General features: G+C 43.3%; 1 protein-coding gene across 1 annotated transcript in view; it reads right to left on the minus strand.

Moving 5' to 3' along the window:
• EDN3 (endothelin 3) overlaps positions 1-19,302 on the minus strand; it is a 234,318-nt gene that overhangs the window by 24,719 nt on the left and 190,297 nt on the right. The window contains exon 3 of the mRNA XM_073607549.1: positions 5,363-5,521. Coding sequence (XP_073463650.1) covers positions 5,363-5,521 — 159 coding nt within the window. The remainder of the gene's footprint in view (positions 1-5,362; positions 5,522-19,302) is intronic.

A 19,302-nucleotide genomic window follows, 5' to 3' on the forward strand; every position in this document is an offset into this window, starting at 1 on the left:
CCAGCACCGGCGGAGCAGCATGTAAGTACAGAGGGGGAGGGGGGGCGCTGTGACACAAGTCCATATCATACAATTGTCTTCTATGTGCATTCATCACACCACAACTCTGCATTATTGTCCCCAGTCTGTGACCATCTCCTGTGCCATGTCCCCAGTCTGTGACCATCTCCTGTGCCATGTCCCCAGTCTGTGACCAACTCCTGTGCCATGTCCCCAGTCTGTGACCAACTCCTGTGCCATGTCCCCAGTCTGTGACCAACTCCTGTGCCATGTCCCCAGTCTGTGACCATCTCCTGTAGCATGTCCGCAGTCTCTGATCATCTCCTGTAGCATGTCCGCAGTCTCTGACCATCTCCTGTAGCATGTCCGCAGTCTCTGATCATCTCCTGTAGCATGTCCGCAGTCTCTGATCATCTCCTGTAGCATGTCCGCAGTCTCTGATCATCTCCTGTAGCATGTCCGCAGTCTCTGATCATCTCCTGTAGCATGTCCGCAGTCTCTGATCATCTCCTGTAGCATGTCCGCAGTCTCTGATCATCTCCTGTAGCATGTCCGCAGTCTCTGACCATTTCCTGTAGCATGTCCGCAGTCTCTGATCATCTCCTGTAGCATGTCCGCAGTCTCTGATCATCTCCTGTAGCATGTCCGCAGTCTCTGATCATCTCCTGTAGCATGTCCGCAGTCTCTGATCATCTCCTGTAGCATGTCCGCAGTCTCTGATCATCTCCTGTAGCATGTCCGCAGTCTCTGATCATCTCCTGTAGCATGTCCGCAGTCTCTGACCATCTCCTGTAGCATGTCCGCAGTCTCTGACCATCTCCTGTAGCATGTCCGCAGTCTCTGATCATCTCCTGTAGCATGTCTGCAGTCTCTGATCATCTCCTGTAGTCATTTGGGGGCAGTCTGGAGCTCCTCTTTAAGTTGTCTGCACTGTTTACACTTTGCTACATGCAAGGAGTGTTGTCTTTTTTTTAAGAACAGATAAAATTTAAAAAATGGAGTTCTTCTGACTACTTAAATTTTTTGGATGAAAACCGCGCGCAGTAATCGTGATGCATCGTTAATCGTGGACCTGATAATCGTAATCGAATCGAATCGTGAGGCCAGTGAAGATGCGCACCCCTAAAAGGAAGGCCCCTAGACGTGGTGTATCTGGATTTTGCAAAAGCATTTGACACAGTTCCCCATAAACGTTTACTGTACAAAATAAGGTCCATTGGCATGGACCATAGGGCGAGTTCAGAGGGTGGTGATAAATGGGGAGTACTCGGAATGGTCAGGGGTGGGTAGTGGGGTCCCCCAGGGTTCTGTGCTGGGACCAATCCTGTTTAGTTTGTTCATAAAAGACCTGGAGGATGGGGTGAACAGTTCAATCTCTGTATTTGCAGAAGATACTAAGCTAAGCAGGGCAATAACTTCTCCGCAGAATGTGGAAACCTTGCAAAAAGATCTGAACAAATTAATGGGGTAGGCAACTACATGGCAAATGAGGTTCAATGTAAAATAATGCATCTGGGTGGCAAAAATATGAATGCAATCTATACACTGGGGGGAGAACCTCTGGGGGAATCTAGGATGGAAAAAGGACCTGGAGGTCCTAGTAGAGGATAGGCTCAGCAATGTCATGCAATGCCAAGCTGCTGCTAACAAAGCAAACAGAATATTGGCATGCATTAAAAGGGGATTAATTCCAGAGATGAAACAATAATTCTCCCGCTCTACAAGACTCTGGTCCGGCTGCACCTAATTGAAAAAATAAAAAAACAAAAAGATCTCCACACACCTGCATGCGTTAAACTACAATTGTTTATTTGCCTAAAAAAGCATAATACATAGAAAAAACACCAATCCCTATGTCCCCCTATAATTTTGGCCAGAGGGAAAAAACCCCAAAAAAGGGGTTCTCCCCTATGGTCAACCCCTGCCCAACAACTAAAAACACACAAACTGCCTAAGTGATGTGAATGGAAAAGACCCCCTCACAAAAGGAGGGGGGGGGGACACATGATCACACAGTCTGCAGACCTAATCCCTCCCCTAATATAAAAACACCCCCTTTATATATACCTAAAAAACACATTGATCACCCATAGGATCAAGCTCATGCTAATAATTCCTAACGTGGAGCAGTGTGTTCCCGGAAAAGCGGGTTGTATGTTACTGCCCCACACTGGAATGGAGCACAGCCTGAGATACACTGGATGATGTCCACCCTAGAGACTCCCCATCATCAGTCAGTCAAGTAGTTGAATGCATGTATGATACATCCTGCTAATAGTCTTATCCTGTTGGGTAGTGTGTAGTTAAAGAAGAGGATGCGTATTCAAATACTCTTTTTTGAGGGGGTCTTTTCCATTCACATCACTTATGCAGTTTGTGTATTATTAGTTGTTGGGCAGGGGTAGACCATAGGGGAGAACCCCCCCCCCCCCCTTTTTTTCCCTTTTCTGGGTTTTTTTTCCCTCTGGCCAAAATTATAGGGGGACATAGGGATGGGTGTTTTTTCTATGTATTATGCTTTTTTAGGCAAATAAAAAATTTTAGTTAAACTCATGCAGGTGTGTGGAGATCTTTTCGTTTTTTATTTTTTCAATGTTGATGCAGTCTAATTTTTGATCACACCTCCCGAAATTCATTCGGTGAGTGCTACTATCTTGAATAGGTGGGATTCCCATCTGTGCTCTCTTTTTTGTACGCACCTGGAGTATGCTGTCCAGTTCTGGGCACCAGTCCTCAGGAAGGATGTACTGGAAATGGAGCGAGTACAAAGAAGGGCAACAAAGCTAATAAAGGGTCTGGAGCGTATTAGTTATGAAGAAAGGTTGTGAGCACTGAACTTATTCTCGCTGGAGAAGAGACGCTTGAGAGGGGATAGGATTTCTATATACAAATACCGTACTGGTGACCCCACAATAGGGATAAAACTTTTGCAGAAGGGAGTTTAACAAGACTCGTGGCCACTCATTAAAATTAGAAGAAAAAGAGGTTTAACCTTAAACTACGTAGAGGGTTCTTTACTGTAAGAGCGGCAAGGATGTTGAATTCCCTTCCACAGGCGGTGGTCTCAGCGGGGGGCATCGATAGTTTCAAAAAACTATTAGATAAGCACCTGAACGACCACAACATACAGGGATATACAATGTAATACTGAAATATAATCACACACACACACACACAGGTTGGACTTGATGAACGTGTGTCTGTTTTCAACCTCACCTACTATGTAACTATGAGGCCTGAATTACTGGGGCAGAAGAGGAAATTCTCCCCAGTGAGGTTTTTAACCCTTCCCCACTCTAGCCAAACCCACGGCTCCCTTTACATCTGTGCAGTCATGTCTGTTAATATGATTGGGTTGTAAACAAACATATCACCTGCACTATTTTTTTTAATGCAGTGCACCACATCACACAGTCGTGCGTTATCTTGTGCTGCTGTACACTGCAACACTGGTTCTTTAGTGCGCCATTCAAAATGAATAACAATTTGGTATGTGCAATGTAAGTGTGGTTACTGTAACACACGGGTGCAGTTGGCCTTTTTTCCATCTTGCATTAGCCAAATAAGCTCACTGTAGTAGTGGCTGAGAGCATCTTCACAGCAGGATGCAGGACACACTGATCTTATAAGGTGCAAGTTATCTATTAACGTACCATGGAAACACTGGCACCCAAACATTCAGGATAATTGACCCCATATTTGTGCTCAGCCTTTCAAAAATGCTCTTAAATAATTGAAATAATGAGTAGGATTTCTGGGAACCAGCTTCTGTGCGCATCCATCAGGGGGCCACATGTGAGCACTGATAAAAGGAGTATATTATATTAAAACAAACAGCACTGAGTAAGAACACACTTGCTCACTGTCATCTGATCCTCCTTGTATCCCCCTGGCCGTGGTCCATGTCTAGGTGAATACATGCCTTTTTATCTCTGATCAGTCCCACATGGCCACCTTCACCTGGAAAGCTGCACAATACAAAGTGACAAGAGCTTGTTGTAATCACGCTCAGATTCCTGAGAAGGGCACAGAGGGCACCCGGTATCCTGCAGATCCAGGCTAGATGCTTTAATTTGAACTCCAGGCAAAGATATACACTTTAGTTATGCATTTATTTAAAATTTCAAAGGAAGTTAAAACAAAAAGGTATTGCTAGTATTGTTGCCTGAAATTGTATTATTGTGCCAAAATCTGCAGCAGAAATCAGACTTTTTGGCTCTTGGTGCATAGACTTGTTTTCAAGGACTAGGTTGGGGGCTTATTCATAAGGAAGTACAACAGCTAAAGTAACCAGGAGAGAATACCATTTATCAAAGCTGCCATTCCTGACTCTTCAAGGTTATATAATCCTGTGTTACATACCTAGTGAGCGACTAACCCAAAACAAGCAAGAAACATGTCAACAATGATGTCCTGTACTACCTACCCCCTGCTCACTTTAAAAGAAAAGTTCAGGATTTAAAAAAACAAAACAAATATACTCACCTATGTGCATCGATCCAATGCTGCATCTGTCCCCATGCCGCCTTTGCAGTGAGTACTAAGCGATCAAACTGTTGGGGCTAAAAAAAACCCTGTGTAATAACAATAATCAAACGCCGCAGATCACTCCGCGTACACACAAGCGGGCTTCTCGTCGGACTGAACTCCGAAGTTCAATAGCCAGTAGCCAATAGCTGCTCTTGCGTCTTTTTCGGTCCGTTGGACTAGCATACAGACGACCGTTTTTTTCAATAGGAATCAAGTCTGTCGGAAAGATTTGAAACATGTTCTAGTTCTAAGGTCCGTCAGATTTTGAGACAGAAAAGGTCCGATGAAGCCCACACACGATCGGATTGTCTGCCGGATTCGTTCCTTCGGGCCTTTGCCGACGGAAAGTCCGCTCGTGTGTAGGCGGCATTAGTCTCCTCTGCTCTGAGCAGAGAGCCAAGACTGTCAGTCGCGGCTCTCTGCTATCCCTTGCAGCGATCACTGGTGCACTGGGCTGCGGGAGGGGCTGACTCAGGGCACTCATAATACATTGACACTTCTTACATTGAGTTCTTCAACTAAAACCCCATACAGAGTTACAGGGAGAGAGCTGGAGGGAGAGATTTCAGGAGCCTGACATTGCACCTACAATCCACGGATCGTGGATACAATCCTTGCAGGCTCCTGAAAAAAACTGGATCAAGCTCAAGCCATCAACTTGCCATTTTGCCAAGCTAACTTTCTATGCTTTATTTGATATACGAATAAAAGAGCTTTTTTTGAATGGCAATTTTGAAGTCTTGTTGCAGGCCAATTTTTATTGTAAATGCTATTTTGGTATCTTAAAAATGTTTGAGATAAAGAATTATCTAAGGGTGAAGCTCCTTCTTACCTGTTTGTGGTCTCTGTGCAGAAGCTGACACATTGTGGATCGCTGGGTTTGGAACATGTACACCGGGGATGTGACTGGGACTGCACTGGACTCTTCTCTACTGCTCGCTTTTTCCGTACATTTCTTCTGTAACTGGAGAGTCCGTATGGCACTATTTGCCTGCAAAACACAGAAAGAAGAGGTAAGGTGGGTGACAACAGCTCTTACAACAAGCAAAAACTTTGTTTTTTTTAGTTCTGAATAGACAGTACCTTTGACACAAGTTGTCCTGTAAGGCATGCCGCCGCATCACAACCCCCCCACCCCCCGAGTGCTGCCCGCCTGGGCCAATACTTGCTCCTGTAACATCAGTTTTTACTGTGCCACCCTGTCTGGGGTGCACAACTTTTTTTTCCAAAAGCATCCCAGATGTCTTTATCCTGTACAAGCACACTGTGGACTCAATATTATGGAGAGTCATACTTTGCAAGTCTGCTGGAAGCTGCCATGTGTACAACTCCTCATAGGAATGAATGGGGCTGCAGTATGCATGCATGCATGCATGTACAGGATGAAGAGAACTCAATGGGCACCAATTTGGGGAAAAAAGGCTGTGTTGCTCTGATCATTGCTTGGGGAAAGAAGAGGCAAGTATTGGACCAGGCAGGCTGCAAGCACAGAGTATGCCTTAAATTATAACTTTTAAAATGAAAATAAAAGTAGTTAAAAATCATTTGCACGGTTAGCAGATTTGTCACCTCTGACATGCACCACTTTTGGATGACCTAATGGCTTAAGAGAGCTTTACATACGTCCATAAGATTGTAGAAAGCATTCAGTATTCGCAGTTTTTCATTCTTTTATGAAAAGTTGGAATAGATTAAATGTTTCCAATGCAAGCTTTGTCGCTTACTGGAATATTTCCCCCCTCTTCTTCTGTTCTAGTGAGAATGAAGCAGGGCAATAACTTCTCTGCAGGATGTAGAAACCTTGCAAGAATATCTGAACAAATTAATGGGGTGGGCAGCTACATAGCAAATGAGGTTTAATGTAGAAAAATGTAAACTAATGCATTTGGGTGGCAAAAATACGAATGCAATCTATGCACTGGGGGGAGAACCGCTGGGGGGATCTAGGATGGAAAAGGACCTGGGGGTCCTAGTAGATGATAGGCTCAGCAATGTCATGCAATGCCAAGCTGCTGCTAACAAAGCAAACAGAATATTGGCATGCATTAAAAAAGGGATTAACTCCAGGGATAAATCGATAATTCTCCCGCTCTACAAGACTCTGGTCCAGCCTCACCTGGAGTGTGCTGTCCAGTTCTGGGCACCAGTCCTCAGGAGGGATGTACTGGAAATGGAGCGAGTACAAAGAAGGGCAACAAAGCTAATAAAGTGTCTGGAGGATGTTAGTTATGAAGAAAGGTTGCGAGCACTGAACTTATTCTCTCTGGAGAAGAGACGCTTGAGAGGGGATATGATTTCAATGTACAAATACCGTACTGGTGACCCCACAATAGGGATAAAACTTTTTTGCGGAAGGGAGTTTAAGACGACACGTGGCCACTCACTAAAATTAGAATAAAAAAGATTTAAACTTAAAGTGATACTAAAGGCTCGTTTTTTTTTTCTTCTAATCCTGTTCCGTTAATGTAGTGTACTGTGTGTTCACTTACTTTTTCCTTCATTTTCGTTTGTAAACGCTTCTTTTTCGTGTCTGTTTTTGCCACTTCTCGTCTTAGAAGGTTGCCCCATCAGCAGAGACATTCTGTATGGGGTTTACCTTGCGTCCCCTCCACTGGGACTATATCCCTGCGGGGAGACGTGATCTGCGTTCACAGGCATGGGAGCTGCGGGCGTGTCTAAGACGTTGCAGCTCTGCCTCCCATGCCATTTTATTGAAATGAGAATCAGGATCTCATTAGCACAGCCCCGCCTTTACTCGTTTTTTTTTTTTTAAAGAAGTGAAAGTGTCTCTAGTCTGCAGTTCGTCGGTTGCAGACTTTCAGAGAATGTCAGCAGCAGCTGCAACAACCTACAAAGGCAATTTTTAGCAAAAACAAATTGTAATTATTTATTCTTTTATTTACATAGTAAATATGTTATGCGGGGATGGGCGTGGCTGCTGGGAGGTGTCTGTGCACCGAAGGCTGTATTACACTTTGAGAACAAGGCTGTTCTCGTTCATGCAGCCATCTAAAAAGTGGCACTGCGCATGCCGCCAAGCATAAAAGGGAAATGTAGTTCCCATTAACATATGACGTAGCAGCAGGGAGCGCGCTCCAACAACCAGAGGCTAAGACAGTCGAACGAGACTGTAAAGGAGGAAGTGCCAAAAATAGGCATCAATAAAACAGGTATAATATACATTTTGGCTAAAATAATATATAGATTACCGATCTATGCAGCATATAGATCAGATATATGAAAAAATATAGGTACCTTTACAACCCCTTTAAACTGCACAGAGGGTTCTTTACTGTAAGAGCGGCAAGGATGTGGAATTCCCTTCCACAGGCGGTGGTCTCAGCGAAGAGCATCGATAATTTCAAAAAACTATTAGATAAGCACCTGAACGATCACAACATACAGGGATATACAATGTAATACTGACATATAATCACACACATAGTTTGGACTTGATGGACTTGTGTCTTTTTTCAACCTCACCTATTACTATGTAACTGTAAAATGTGGATTTTTCCCATCATTTTCTGTCCCACTGACAAAGTTCTGGTTTGAGATTCACTTGACGGAATCAATTTTTTTGTTTTTAACACAAATATTTTTCAGTTAATACATAACTCGATTGAATGGCTTTTCTGTCTGCCTGAAGTCTAAGTGGTTCTATACCCAAAATGATTTTACCATAACGCATTCACTGCATTAACCCCTTCCCGCCGCCTCACGCCCCTTTAAGCTTCTAAATGCCCAGAGGCAGACATTCGCGTAATGTGACCACTGTGATTTGTTGTCACAGCAGTCACATGATCAGAACGCTCCCGATCGCAAGTATGCATCGGGAGCTTACTTGTCACCATCTGTGACTGTGCTTAGAGCAGTGTTTCTCAACTCCAGTCCTCAAGGTGCCCCAACAGGTCATGTTTTCAGGATTTCCCTCAGATGACATGGCTGTGGTAATTACTAAGGCAGTGGAACTGAACAAATCACATGTGCAAAATAATAGAAATCCTGAAAACGTGACCTGTTGGGGCGCCTTGAGGACTGGAGTTGAGAAACACTGGCTTAGAGTGCATGCTTCTCACCCACTGAGGAACCACATATATGCGTACCATCGGCAAGAAGAGGTTAATGTAAAAAAATTGTGTACATCTTGCTGTCCTCCCCCACCTCCCCAAATATTTGATCCTCAATTGATCCAGTGCTATGCATGGCTGCATCTCACCCCCCCCCTTTCCTCTTCACACAGGGACTGGGCCAATGGCTCCTGCCAATCAAATGCTGTGAGGAGGAAGCAGGGGCAGGGCCAAGCCCCGCAATGTGTGTCAATGGAGCACGGCTCCATCGACACACACAACTCTGTAGCAAGCATGCACTGTGTGCCCCCATAGCAAGCAGCTTGTTATGGGGGCACACAGAGAAGAGGAGCCGCCCAGATCACAGCAGGGGGAACCCAGAAGAGGAGGTTTGAGGGGCCACTGTGCAAAACGAGAGCAGGTAAACATAACACGTTTTTCTTATTTTGATATAAAAACATTTTTGCCTTTTATTATTACATTCAGGTTTAGGTCTCCAAGGTACCCGCTGCTCCCACACCTGTGTTGTATTATTGGACACTGCTTTTTATACATTAGGCTTTCTACACAATTTTGTAAAAATTCTTCTTAGTGTGATGAGGACAGAATGCCAATCATTTACTCATTCAGTTTCAGTGACCTGCTGAAAATGCTAAACAAAAGCAGATGTGGCTGTTGATAGCAGAGATAAATGGTAGTGGTGGAGAGACGGACCAAACAAATTTATCAGCTTCACTCTTTAACTAGGACAATCCATCTCTTTAAATATTAAGTCTGTCTTAACAGAACAGCTCGTCTTCACCACTCTGTAAAAGGGCCAATTCACACCACAATTTTGTGTTTCTGCATGCATGTTTGTGATGCATTTTTTAAGCGTTCCAGTGCGTTTTTTCTCTTTTTTTGGGGTGAAAGTTTTGGGGGTTCTTTGATTTAATGCACTCTGAAGTATTGCCGCATTCCTTACACAAAAAAGTGCAACGTGTTCTACTTTTGTTGACTGCATTAGAACACATTGCACTGGTGTGAACTTGGGCCATTGGAATCCGTGTTTAAAGTGGAGTTCCACTGGTGTTTCTGTTTATTAAAAGGCAGAAGCTACACTTTTTGTAAACACACACTCACCTGTCCCACGGACCAGCGATGCGAACCCTCGGTTCTCTCTCCATCATCACTAGTTTGGGCACCCGGCTGTGACAGCTTGCGGCTTCACAGCCGTGTGCGCACTGCGCATCCTGAATGGCAGAGCAATCTTCTGGGACCTGTGATGTGTCCTGGAAGACTGCAGGGAGGGAGAGGGAGAGGAGGAGTCGCCTAGGCGGTGCTAGCCGAAGTGGGTACCTGTAAAAACTAGGTACCCAACCCCCCCCCAAAAAAAAAAATGAGATGCCAAATGTGGCATGTCAGGGGGTTAGGGGTCCTTAAAATGGAGTTCCACCCAAAAGTAGAACTTCCGTTTTAACTACTGTTCATGCGTTTTTTGATGCAGATTAAAAACGCACTGGACTGCATGTGGTGTGAACTGCCCTAACATTACCACCCTTCGCTGCAGCTTGGTCTATATACAGCTCTTTGCTAAGGCTACCAGTCTCTTATGAGCAGTTCCAAATGCGTTCAAATTAAACACATTAAAGTGGAAGGCAAGTCGAAACCTAACTAGGCATAAATCTACTCCCACCCCCATTCTAAGCCTATCCTGTAAAAGCAAATATGTCTATACTAAACTATTCTGAAGCCACTCCAGTCTGGTCATGTGATCAGGTCCCAGCGCTGGCTTCAGTGTAGAGGAGGGACAGCTGACAACAGATGCCCTGTTGTAAGTCTATAGGTGATATCAGCGCCCTGGCTCTGCAGCTGTTGTCAGAGATTTCTCCTCTACAATGAGGCTAGAGAGATCATGTGACTGGACCAGAGCGACTTTAGAATAGGCAAATATAGGCATCTCTCCTTTTACTGGGTAGATACAATAGTAATGGTGGCCATACACTAGATGGAAAAATCTATCATTTGGACAGTTTGTTTATCGTCTAGTTAATGGGCACATATCCAAAATCAGTTGTGATATTTTTTATCTGAAAGATCTAAGGAAAAGTTTGGAAAACTTCAGCCAAACGGACGATAAATTGAAAGGTTAACCACGTCAATACAGTGCACTGTCACCCCCTTCCTGCCCAAGCCATTTTTCAGCTTTCAGCGCTGTCACACTTTGAATGACAATTGCGCTGTCATGCAACGCTGCACCCAGATGAAATTATTTTTTTCCCCACAAATAGAGCTTTCTTTTGTTGGTATTTGATCATCTCTGCGTTTTTTATTTTTTGCGCTATAAACAAAAGAAGAGTGACACGTTTGAAAAAAAACACAATATTTTTTACTTTTTGCTATAATATATATCCAATTTTTTTTTTTAAATAAATTTTGTCCTCAATTTAGGCCAATATGTATTCTTCTACATATTTTTGGTAAAAAAAAAAAAAAAATAATAATAATCGCAATTTGCACAAAAGTTATAGCTTCTACAAAATAGGGGATAGATTTATAGCAATTTTTTTTTTTTTTTACTAGTAATGGCGGCGATCTGCAATTTTTATCGTGACAATATTGCGGCGGACATATCAGACACTTTTGACACATTTTTGGGACCATTCACATTTATACAGCGATCCGTACTATAAAATTGCACTGATTGCTGTATAAATGTGACTGGCAGGGAAGGGGTTAACACTAGGGGGTGATCGAGGGGTTAATTAGGTTTCCTAGGGAATGATTCTAATTGTATGGGGTGGGGACTCACAAGGGGAGGAGACCGATCGGTGTTTCTCTGTACTGAGAACACACATCGGTCTCCTCTCCTCTGACAAGACGTGGATCTGTGTGTTTACACACACAGATCCACGGTCCTGCTATGTTACCAGGCAATCGCGGGTGCCTGGCAGACATCGTGGCCGCCGGGCATGCACTTTGGGTCCCCAGTGACACGGCAGGCGCGCGCAAGTGGGCCAGGAAGACGAGGGCATCATATGATGCCCTCCCAGAACGACAGCCGCGCCGCCGCCTGGCCATCATATGACAGCTGGCGGGCAGCAAGCGATTAATCGCCTGAACAGTTTGCTCTGGGCTTATGTGACAAAGCGAATGAAAGATTGATTCATTTATGTCATCTGAATGATTTATCGACCATATTTCGGTCATTACATGATGGCAAAATCGTTTGCTCTCACGACCATGTGTTCGTTTTTGGAAAACTCGAACGATTTTTCGACAGGTATGTCTAGCATTAGCATGAGGATGGGAGTAGATTTAAGCTTAAGCTGGCTATAGATGGACTGAAATTTGGCCAGTTCAACGGGGACAAGCCAAATTTCGATCTATCTATGAGCAGGTTGGATGTACAGAAGTCAATTTAAAACTAGCATGTTGGGTTTTTTCTTCCCCAATTAGTGCCTCCAGCTATAGCCAGCAACACTGACATGCCAGGTGGGGAAAACTCCTTGCCAGCCGAATACAATAGTGCTGTGTGCGGCACTTTTTTTTCATTAAATCCGCAGGTTGAACAAAAGATAAAATAAAAAATTTGTATGGACTTGCCATCCACTTTTAAAAAATTACAGACCTAGACCTTAGAGATTGACTGTTATTGAAATACAGGCAGACTGTTATAAGCTTTGTTTTCCATGTGATTCACATAACATGGCTTTTTGGATGAACAGAGAAGGAAGCAAGTCCAGACACCCCCCGTGTTGACAAATCTGAGGGTCCTTTCACAAAAGCGTTTCATCTGTCCACTTTTCATAAATCCGTTGACGGATGAAAAACGGACATCAAAACATTCCTATGGGCAAACGGATGTAAACAGATGACCATCTGTTTAGGTCTGTTTTTTTAAACGGAACAAGTCTCTATTTTTAACAAGAAAAAAAAACGCGCTAGGTCAAAAGTATATACATTGAAACATATGTGAAAATAAATTAAAAATTCACAATAACTGTAAGACAAAAATGTAGTCCAAAAAGCAGCAGCTCGATATGTGTTAACACAAATAAACTGTATAGAGGGAAGAAAGCTGCGCTATTAAATGGAAAGTCCATACAATTGCTCTTGGATGAACGGTGACCAATTCAATCTAATGACGAACACCAAGGTGAATAACACGATATATCACACGTGCCACCACCTTAAGGAAAACCTGTTTACCAGCTGGCAGGTAAATCAGGCAGTTGATGATTGGATGATTAGATTGAATACCAGACCACTCCTGACACCACACGACCTTACATAAAGGTGAACACAGGAGGAAAGTAGTTGTGACAGTATCACGCTATGGATGGCTTTTCTTCCTCTATATATGGCTGGGTCTCGTGGTCTATGTAAGGTCGTGTGGTGCCAGGAGTGGTCTGGGTATTCAATCCAATCATCCAACCTCCAGTCCATCAGCGGACCTCACTTATGAGTAAAGGCCCTGGCTGGGTATAAGCCAACTGCCCGATTTACCTGCCAGCTGGTAAGCAGGTTTTCCTTAAGGTGGTGGCACGTGTGATATGGGCCTAATTAGCCATTTTCCCTCCCCGGTGTCATGTGACTCATTAGTGTTACAATGTCTCAGGTGTGAATGGGGAGCAGGTGTTAAATTTGTGGTTATCTCTCTCACATCGGTCACTGGAAGTTCAACATGGCACCTCATGGCAAAAAACTGAGGATCTGAAAAAAAGAATTGTTGCTCTACATAAAGATGGCCTAGGCTATAAGAAGATTGCCAAGACCCTGAAACTGAGCTGTAGCACAGTCGCCAAGACCATACAGCGGTTTAACAGGACAGGCTCCACTCAGAACAGGCCTCACCATGGTCGACCAAAGAAGTGGAGTGCACGTGCTCAGCTTCATATTCAGAGGTTGTCTTTCAAAATAGACGTATGAGTGCTGCCAGCATTGGTTGAAGGGGTGGGTTGGTCAGTGCTCAGACCATATGCCTCACACTGCGTCAAATTGGTCTGCATGGGTGTCGTCCCACAAGGAAGCCTCTTCTAAAGATGATGCACAAGAAAGACCGCAATCAGTTTGCTGAAGACAAGCAGACTAAGGACATGGATTACTGGAACCATGTCCTATGGTCTGATGAGACCAAGATAAACGTATTTGGTTCAGATGGTGTCAAGTGTGTGTAGCGGCAACCAGGTGAGGAGTACAAAGACAAGTGTGTCTTGCCTACAGTCAAGCATGGTGGTGGGAGTGTCATGGTCTGGGGCTGCATGAGTGCTGCTGCCACTGAGGAGCTACAGTTCATTGAGGGAACCATGAATGCCAACATGTACTGTGACATACTAAAGCAGAGCATGATGATCCCCTCCCTTGGGAGACTGGACCACAGGGCATCTGTGGACCATTCTCAAACTGAAGGTGGAAGAGCCCAAGTTCTCTAACATCCACCAGCTCTGTGATGTCATCATGGAGGAGTGGAAGAGGGCTCCAGTGGCAACCTGTGAAGCTCTGGTGAACTCCATGCACAAAAGGGTTGGAAAATAAAGGTGGCCACACAAAATATTGACACTTTGGGCCCAATTTGGACATTTTTACTTGTACTCACTTTTGGTGCCAGCGGTTTAGACATTAATGGCTGTGTGTTGAGTTATTTTGAGGGGACAGCAAATCTACACTGTTACACAAGCTGTACACTCACTACTTTACATTGTAGCAAAGTGTAATTTTTTCAGTGTTGTCACATGAAAAGATAGAATAAAATATTTACAAAACTGTGAGGGTGTACTGTACTCACCTTTGTGAGATACTGTATATATCTCTCTATCTATCTACACACACCATTGATTGTAGACTCTATAATATGCACTGATTTGGGTTATTTTTTACCAAGGATACGTAGCAGAATACATTTTGGCCTAAGTTTATGAAGAAAGATTATTTGTTTGTAAACTTTTATAACAGAAACTAAGAAAAACATGTGTCTTTTTTTGTTTATAGAGCAAAAATAAAAAAACCCAATTGTGATTAGATACCACCAAAAGGAAAAAATTGGAAAAAAAATTATATAAAATTTAGTACAGTGTTGCATGGCTGAGCAATTTCCAGTTGAATAAATAGCCAAAAATGCCCTGGTCATGAAGGGGGTAAAACCTTCTGGTGGTTAAGAAAATGATGTATGGAGGAGTTGTCGGACCAGGAAAATGTAACCAACTGCACCTCTTTCCAATTTAGGCTTTTTTTTTTTTTTTTTTTTTAATAGACTGCTGCACCAAATAGTTCTGACACACGTATAAAGTGATATTCCAACACCACTTCCTGCATTTTTCTCTGCATTTTTGTAGATTTATTAGCATAGCTAATTTTACAAAATCCATTTGTTCTAGTTGAATAAGTCATTGTGCCTGAACAAACATTCTTGTTTGCTTTCCTACAATTATGGAAAGATCTGAAGTGACCTCCATTCTCTGATCCAGGCCAAGAAGGGCTGAAGCTTTATAGCAGTCTATTATACCATGAACAAGCATTAATTAGAGCCATAAAAAAAAAAAATTCAATACAAACTCTTTGCCTTTGGTACAAATTCATCTGCTGTTTCAATTAAAGTTTCTGGCCAGATGTTAGCACAAATATCGCACAGAGATTTTACATGTACAAAGAACTGTATACGAGAGACCTGTGATGATGGAAATGATTCACAGGTTGTTAATGTTTATTCTGCATGAGCTGGAATCCTTCATAGAGGGACAGGTATACCAGAGCAAGTCACGTGTTGTAGAACAGAGAAAAAACATTCGTTTTACATTACACTTCAGACAAATGTGAAAATTCTGAATTCAAAGCATTTTTCGTTAATATAAACTGCTTCAATACTTGCACCTGTACTCCCCCGATGGACCACAGCAACTTTTGAACTCTGATGCCGCGTACACACGGTCGGACTTTTCGGCTACAAAAGTCCGACAGCCTGTCCGACAGACTTTCGACGGACTTTTGGCGGACTTGCGGCAGACTTTCTAACGAACGGACTTCCCTACACACGATCACACAAAAGTCAGACGGATTCGTACGTGATGACATACACCGGACTAAAATAAGGAAGTTGATAGCCAGTAGCCAATAGCTGCCCTAGCGTGGGTTTTTGTCCGTCGGACTAGCATACAGACGAGCAGATTTCTGGGTCCGGCGCAGTTACGGCGTAAAGATTTTAAGCATGTTCCAAATCTAAAGTCCGTCAGATTTGCGGCTGGAAAAGTCCGCTGAAAGTCCGGGGAAGCCCACATACGATCAGACTGTCAGCCATATTTTGTCCATCGGCGTCAGTCTGACTTTTGTATATGAAAAGTCCGACCGTGTGTACGCGGTATAAGAGTTTTTTGTGTGTGTGTGTGTATATGTGTTATATATATATATAATGAAGCTTGAGCATTAATTTACATGAGAGCTGGTCCAGCAGCTCCTAGGACAGAGGGGGGATCCAGTCACCCCCCTTAAGTACACCTAACATAAAAAAAAAATGTTTTACACACATCCAAAAGGTCTATAAGTGGTTAATGTAGACATAAACCTGACTAAAATGTAGCCACATTTCTTTACTTCTCTAAATGACTTGCATTATTTGAAATAAAATAGTTGCTTTCATCCTTTGTTACATCTCAGTACTGCTGATCTTATGCAGCCCGCCAGTGTTGGCCACATGCCATTTCTCAGGGCGGATTTCATGGTGGCGACAATAGAGGCCCATACCTTCTCAGTCTCCATCAGTATCTCATGTGACAGATGACAATGGAATGGAAATTTTGGTATCAAAATTGCAGGATGCACTTTGCCTAAAACTACAGTTTTAAGAAATATTTATATTTTTATAGATACAATTATATTCGACTTTTTAATTAATATCATAAATTTAAATTAATATGAATTTATTGTTGGCTATTATTGGCACCTTTAGTGCAAGAAAGGTCAAGAAAAATGCAGTCTGCAGTCTCTAACCAGACATTATACAAGAGATCAATGCAGGATCACCAGTGTCCATGAAATGCGGCTTCACCAGTGCCTGTTAGAAGCAGCCTGCCTGTGCCCGTCAGATGCCACCAATTCTCACATGTAAAATTTTTTTTTTTACTAGAAAATGATTTAGACACAAACACTATATAATACCCAATGTTTTCAGAAAAACATAAAAGACAAAGTCACACCGAGTAAATAGATATCAAACATGTCACACTTTAAAACTGTGTACACCTGTAGAATGGCACCAAACTACGGTACCTAAAAATCTCCATAGGATGTACAAAAATAGGATGGCAGCACTCCCATATTGGATGCAAAAATAGCAACTTTTGAGTAGATAAAATCCTGAGACAAAAAGCAATGACATAGGCAAGGGCAGGGGCAAATCAAGGGAGTGCTGCCATCCTATTTTTGTATATCGTCTGCTGCAGTGACAGGGCATGCACCCCATCTGATGTGTGTTCATTCATCGGCAGTTCAGCTATCCACAGCTGGAGCAGTTACTTCATTTTTTTAAAAATCTCCATAGGCAACGCTTTAAAAGCTTTTACAGGTTACCAGTTTAGAGTTACACAGGAGGTCTGGAGCTAGAATTATTGCTCCTGTTCCGACGTTCTCATCGATATCTCATGTGTGGTGCGATCGCCGTGTACATTGCGTGCGGGACTGACACACGCATTTGCTTGCAAGCATGGAGGGATGGGGACAAGTTTTTTTTATTTATTTATTTTCATTTTTGCACTGTAATTTTTTTTAAATCACTTTTATTGCTATCATTGCTTGTGATAGCATGGGCTATGACAGCATCTGATCAAACGGAGATCGGTTTGATCAGATGCTTGTACAAGCAAGTAACTGTTTGTCAAAAACAAACCAAAACTGGAAGTGACCAAATCCTTGTCACTTCCAGTTTCAGACATCAAACAGTGGGAGGAACAACATCAATTCCTCTCACCGTGTCCCAGGAACCAGACGCCACCGGTCACAACCTTACCGAGCCCCCTTGATCACTCAGTAGAGTCCGGTAAAGGCGGGGGGGGGGGGGGAGAACCGCCTTTCGCTGCCTGTAGAAGTAATCCAGCGGCTGCTCTCAGATTACTTTTATTTTGTTCAAAATTGCTGGCTCTAAAAGATGATATCTTGGTCATTGCTGCAGCGATGACCGAGATATCACCCTTGCAATCCTTGGTTGGCAAAGGTAAAGTACTGAATTAACCACTTGCCGCCCTCCCCCAGTATATTTACAGCAGCAGGAGAACATTAATAAACCTGCATTATCACCCTGTCACATGTACACACTGAACTAGAGCAGCCATGCAACATGTTCCACTGTGACAGCATTGGAAAGCCAGACTTCAGAAATGTCATGCAGTCCTCGCCAAAGTACATGTAGACTGAGGCTGCAGGAGATCAGCAGCACCGAGACAGGCACAAAGGATGAACACGAGACGAAAGCAGGATATGGCGATTGTTTATGATACTGCTTTAGCAAACTAGATGTCATTCAGTTACAGTTTTATCTCCATTTAAAATTGTTCTTATATTGTAATAATCCTCCCTGAACCCTTTTTCGGCTCTCCCCAGATCCCCTCATCTACAATGACTTTTTTTCTTCTTCCTACAATCTAGGGGTGCTAGTCCATGGATAAGAAGTTTCATCCAAAGCCGTAATTATTCAGTGAGGGATGAAATGTCAGTTACACAATAGTCTGCTGATACTGCTACAATCAAGTCAAAGTGTATGTAAAGCAAAACCACTTTCTTCATATTTGGATAGAATAGTAAAAGGATTAGAGACCTTTGTTAGGTTTTAATTGCGGTCTGTGCCACACCAGATATTTAATTCACCTTCTCTTTTTGTCCAGGTGGTTTTTGTCACCAGAACAAGAGGTGAGGTTAGATCTTTCAATGGAAACACCTGTCCAGGTGACAGTGATCTAAGAGGGGAGATTTTTTGGTGTATAGAGGAATGGGGGCATATGAGGATCTTCCTGCTCCAACCAGGGCGATAATCAAAATATGGATTGCGGCTCGGCGCAGGTTTTCCCAGGTAGACCGCTGGTCTCTGGTCCAGCCTTTCTGGGGAAACCCTAATCTACCCCATTTTAGGTCGATGCCAAATCCTCAGGTATGGGCAAGATTCGGCATCAAGACATTAAGAGATATCATGCCTACAGTTATCTTGCTGACATTCTCCCAACTCGGAATTATGCTCTACCTGGATGGATGTTTTTCCTTTATGCCCAACTTTGTCATGCGGCTAGGGACCAAATTCCTACACCTCCAATTTTGCAACTAGACCCAGTAGAGGACCTCCTGTCCTGTGGTGATCTGAGGAAGCCTCTCTGCTCTCTATGGTACCCTGCTTCCCATGGATACCCTAAAAATGGACAGGCTCTGGGAAAAGTGGAAAGCTGATATCCCGGCACTGGAGAGGGATGACTGGGAGGACTGTTTAGATCAAGGCCCCAAGCTGGTCATTTCTGCAGGGGACAAACTCATACAAAGTAAGTGTCTCCACAGGGTATATTTTACCCTGGTACGTATGTCTAGAATATATCCTGATAGAGACCCACACTGTCCTAGATGTCTGGCGCACCTGGGCACCTATTTGCATATGTTCTGGGACTGCCCCAGGTTATCGACCTTTTGGACAGGGGTATTTGAACAACTGAATGTTCGTCTTGAACTGGCTGTCCCTATTACGCCTGAACTAGCT

This window comes from Aquarana catesbeiana, linkage group LG12 (assembly GCF_042186555.1).
Source record: "Aquarana catesbeiana isolate 2022-GZ linkage group LG12, ASM4218655v1, whole genome shotgun sequence".
Classification (NCBI taxonomy): domain Eukaryota; kingdom Metazoa; phylum Chordata; class Amphibia; order Anura; family Ranidae; genus Aquarana; species Aquarana catesbeiana.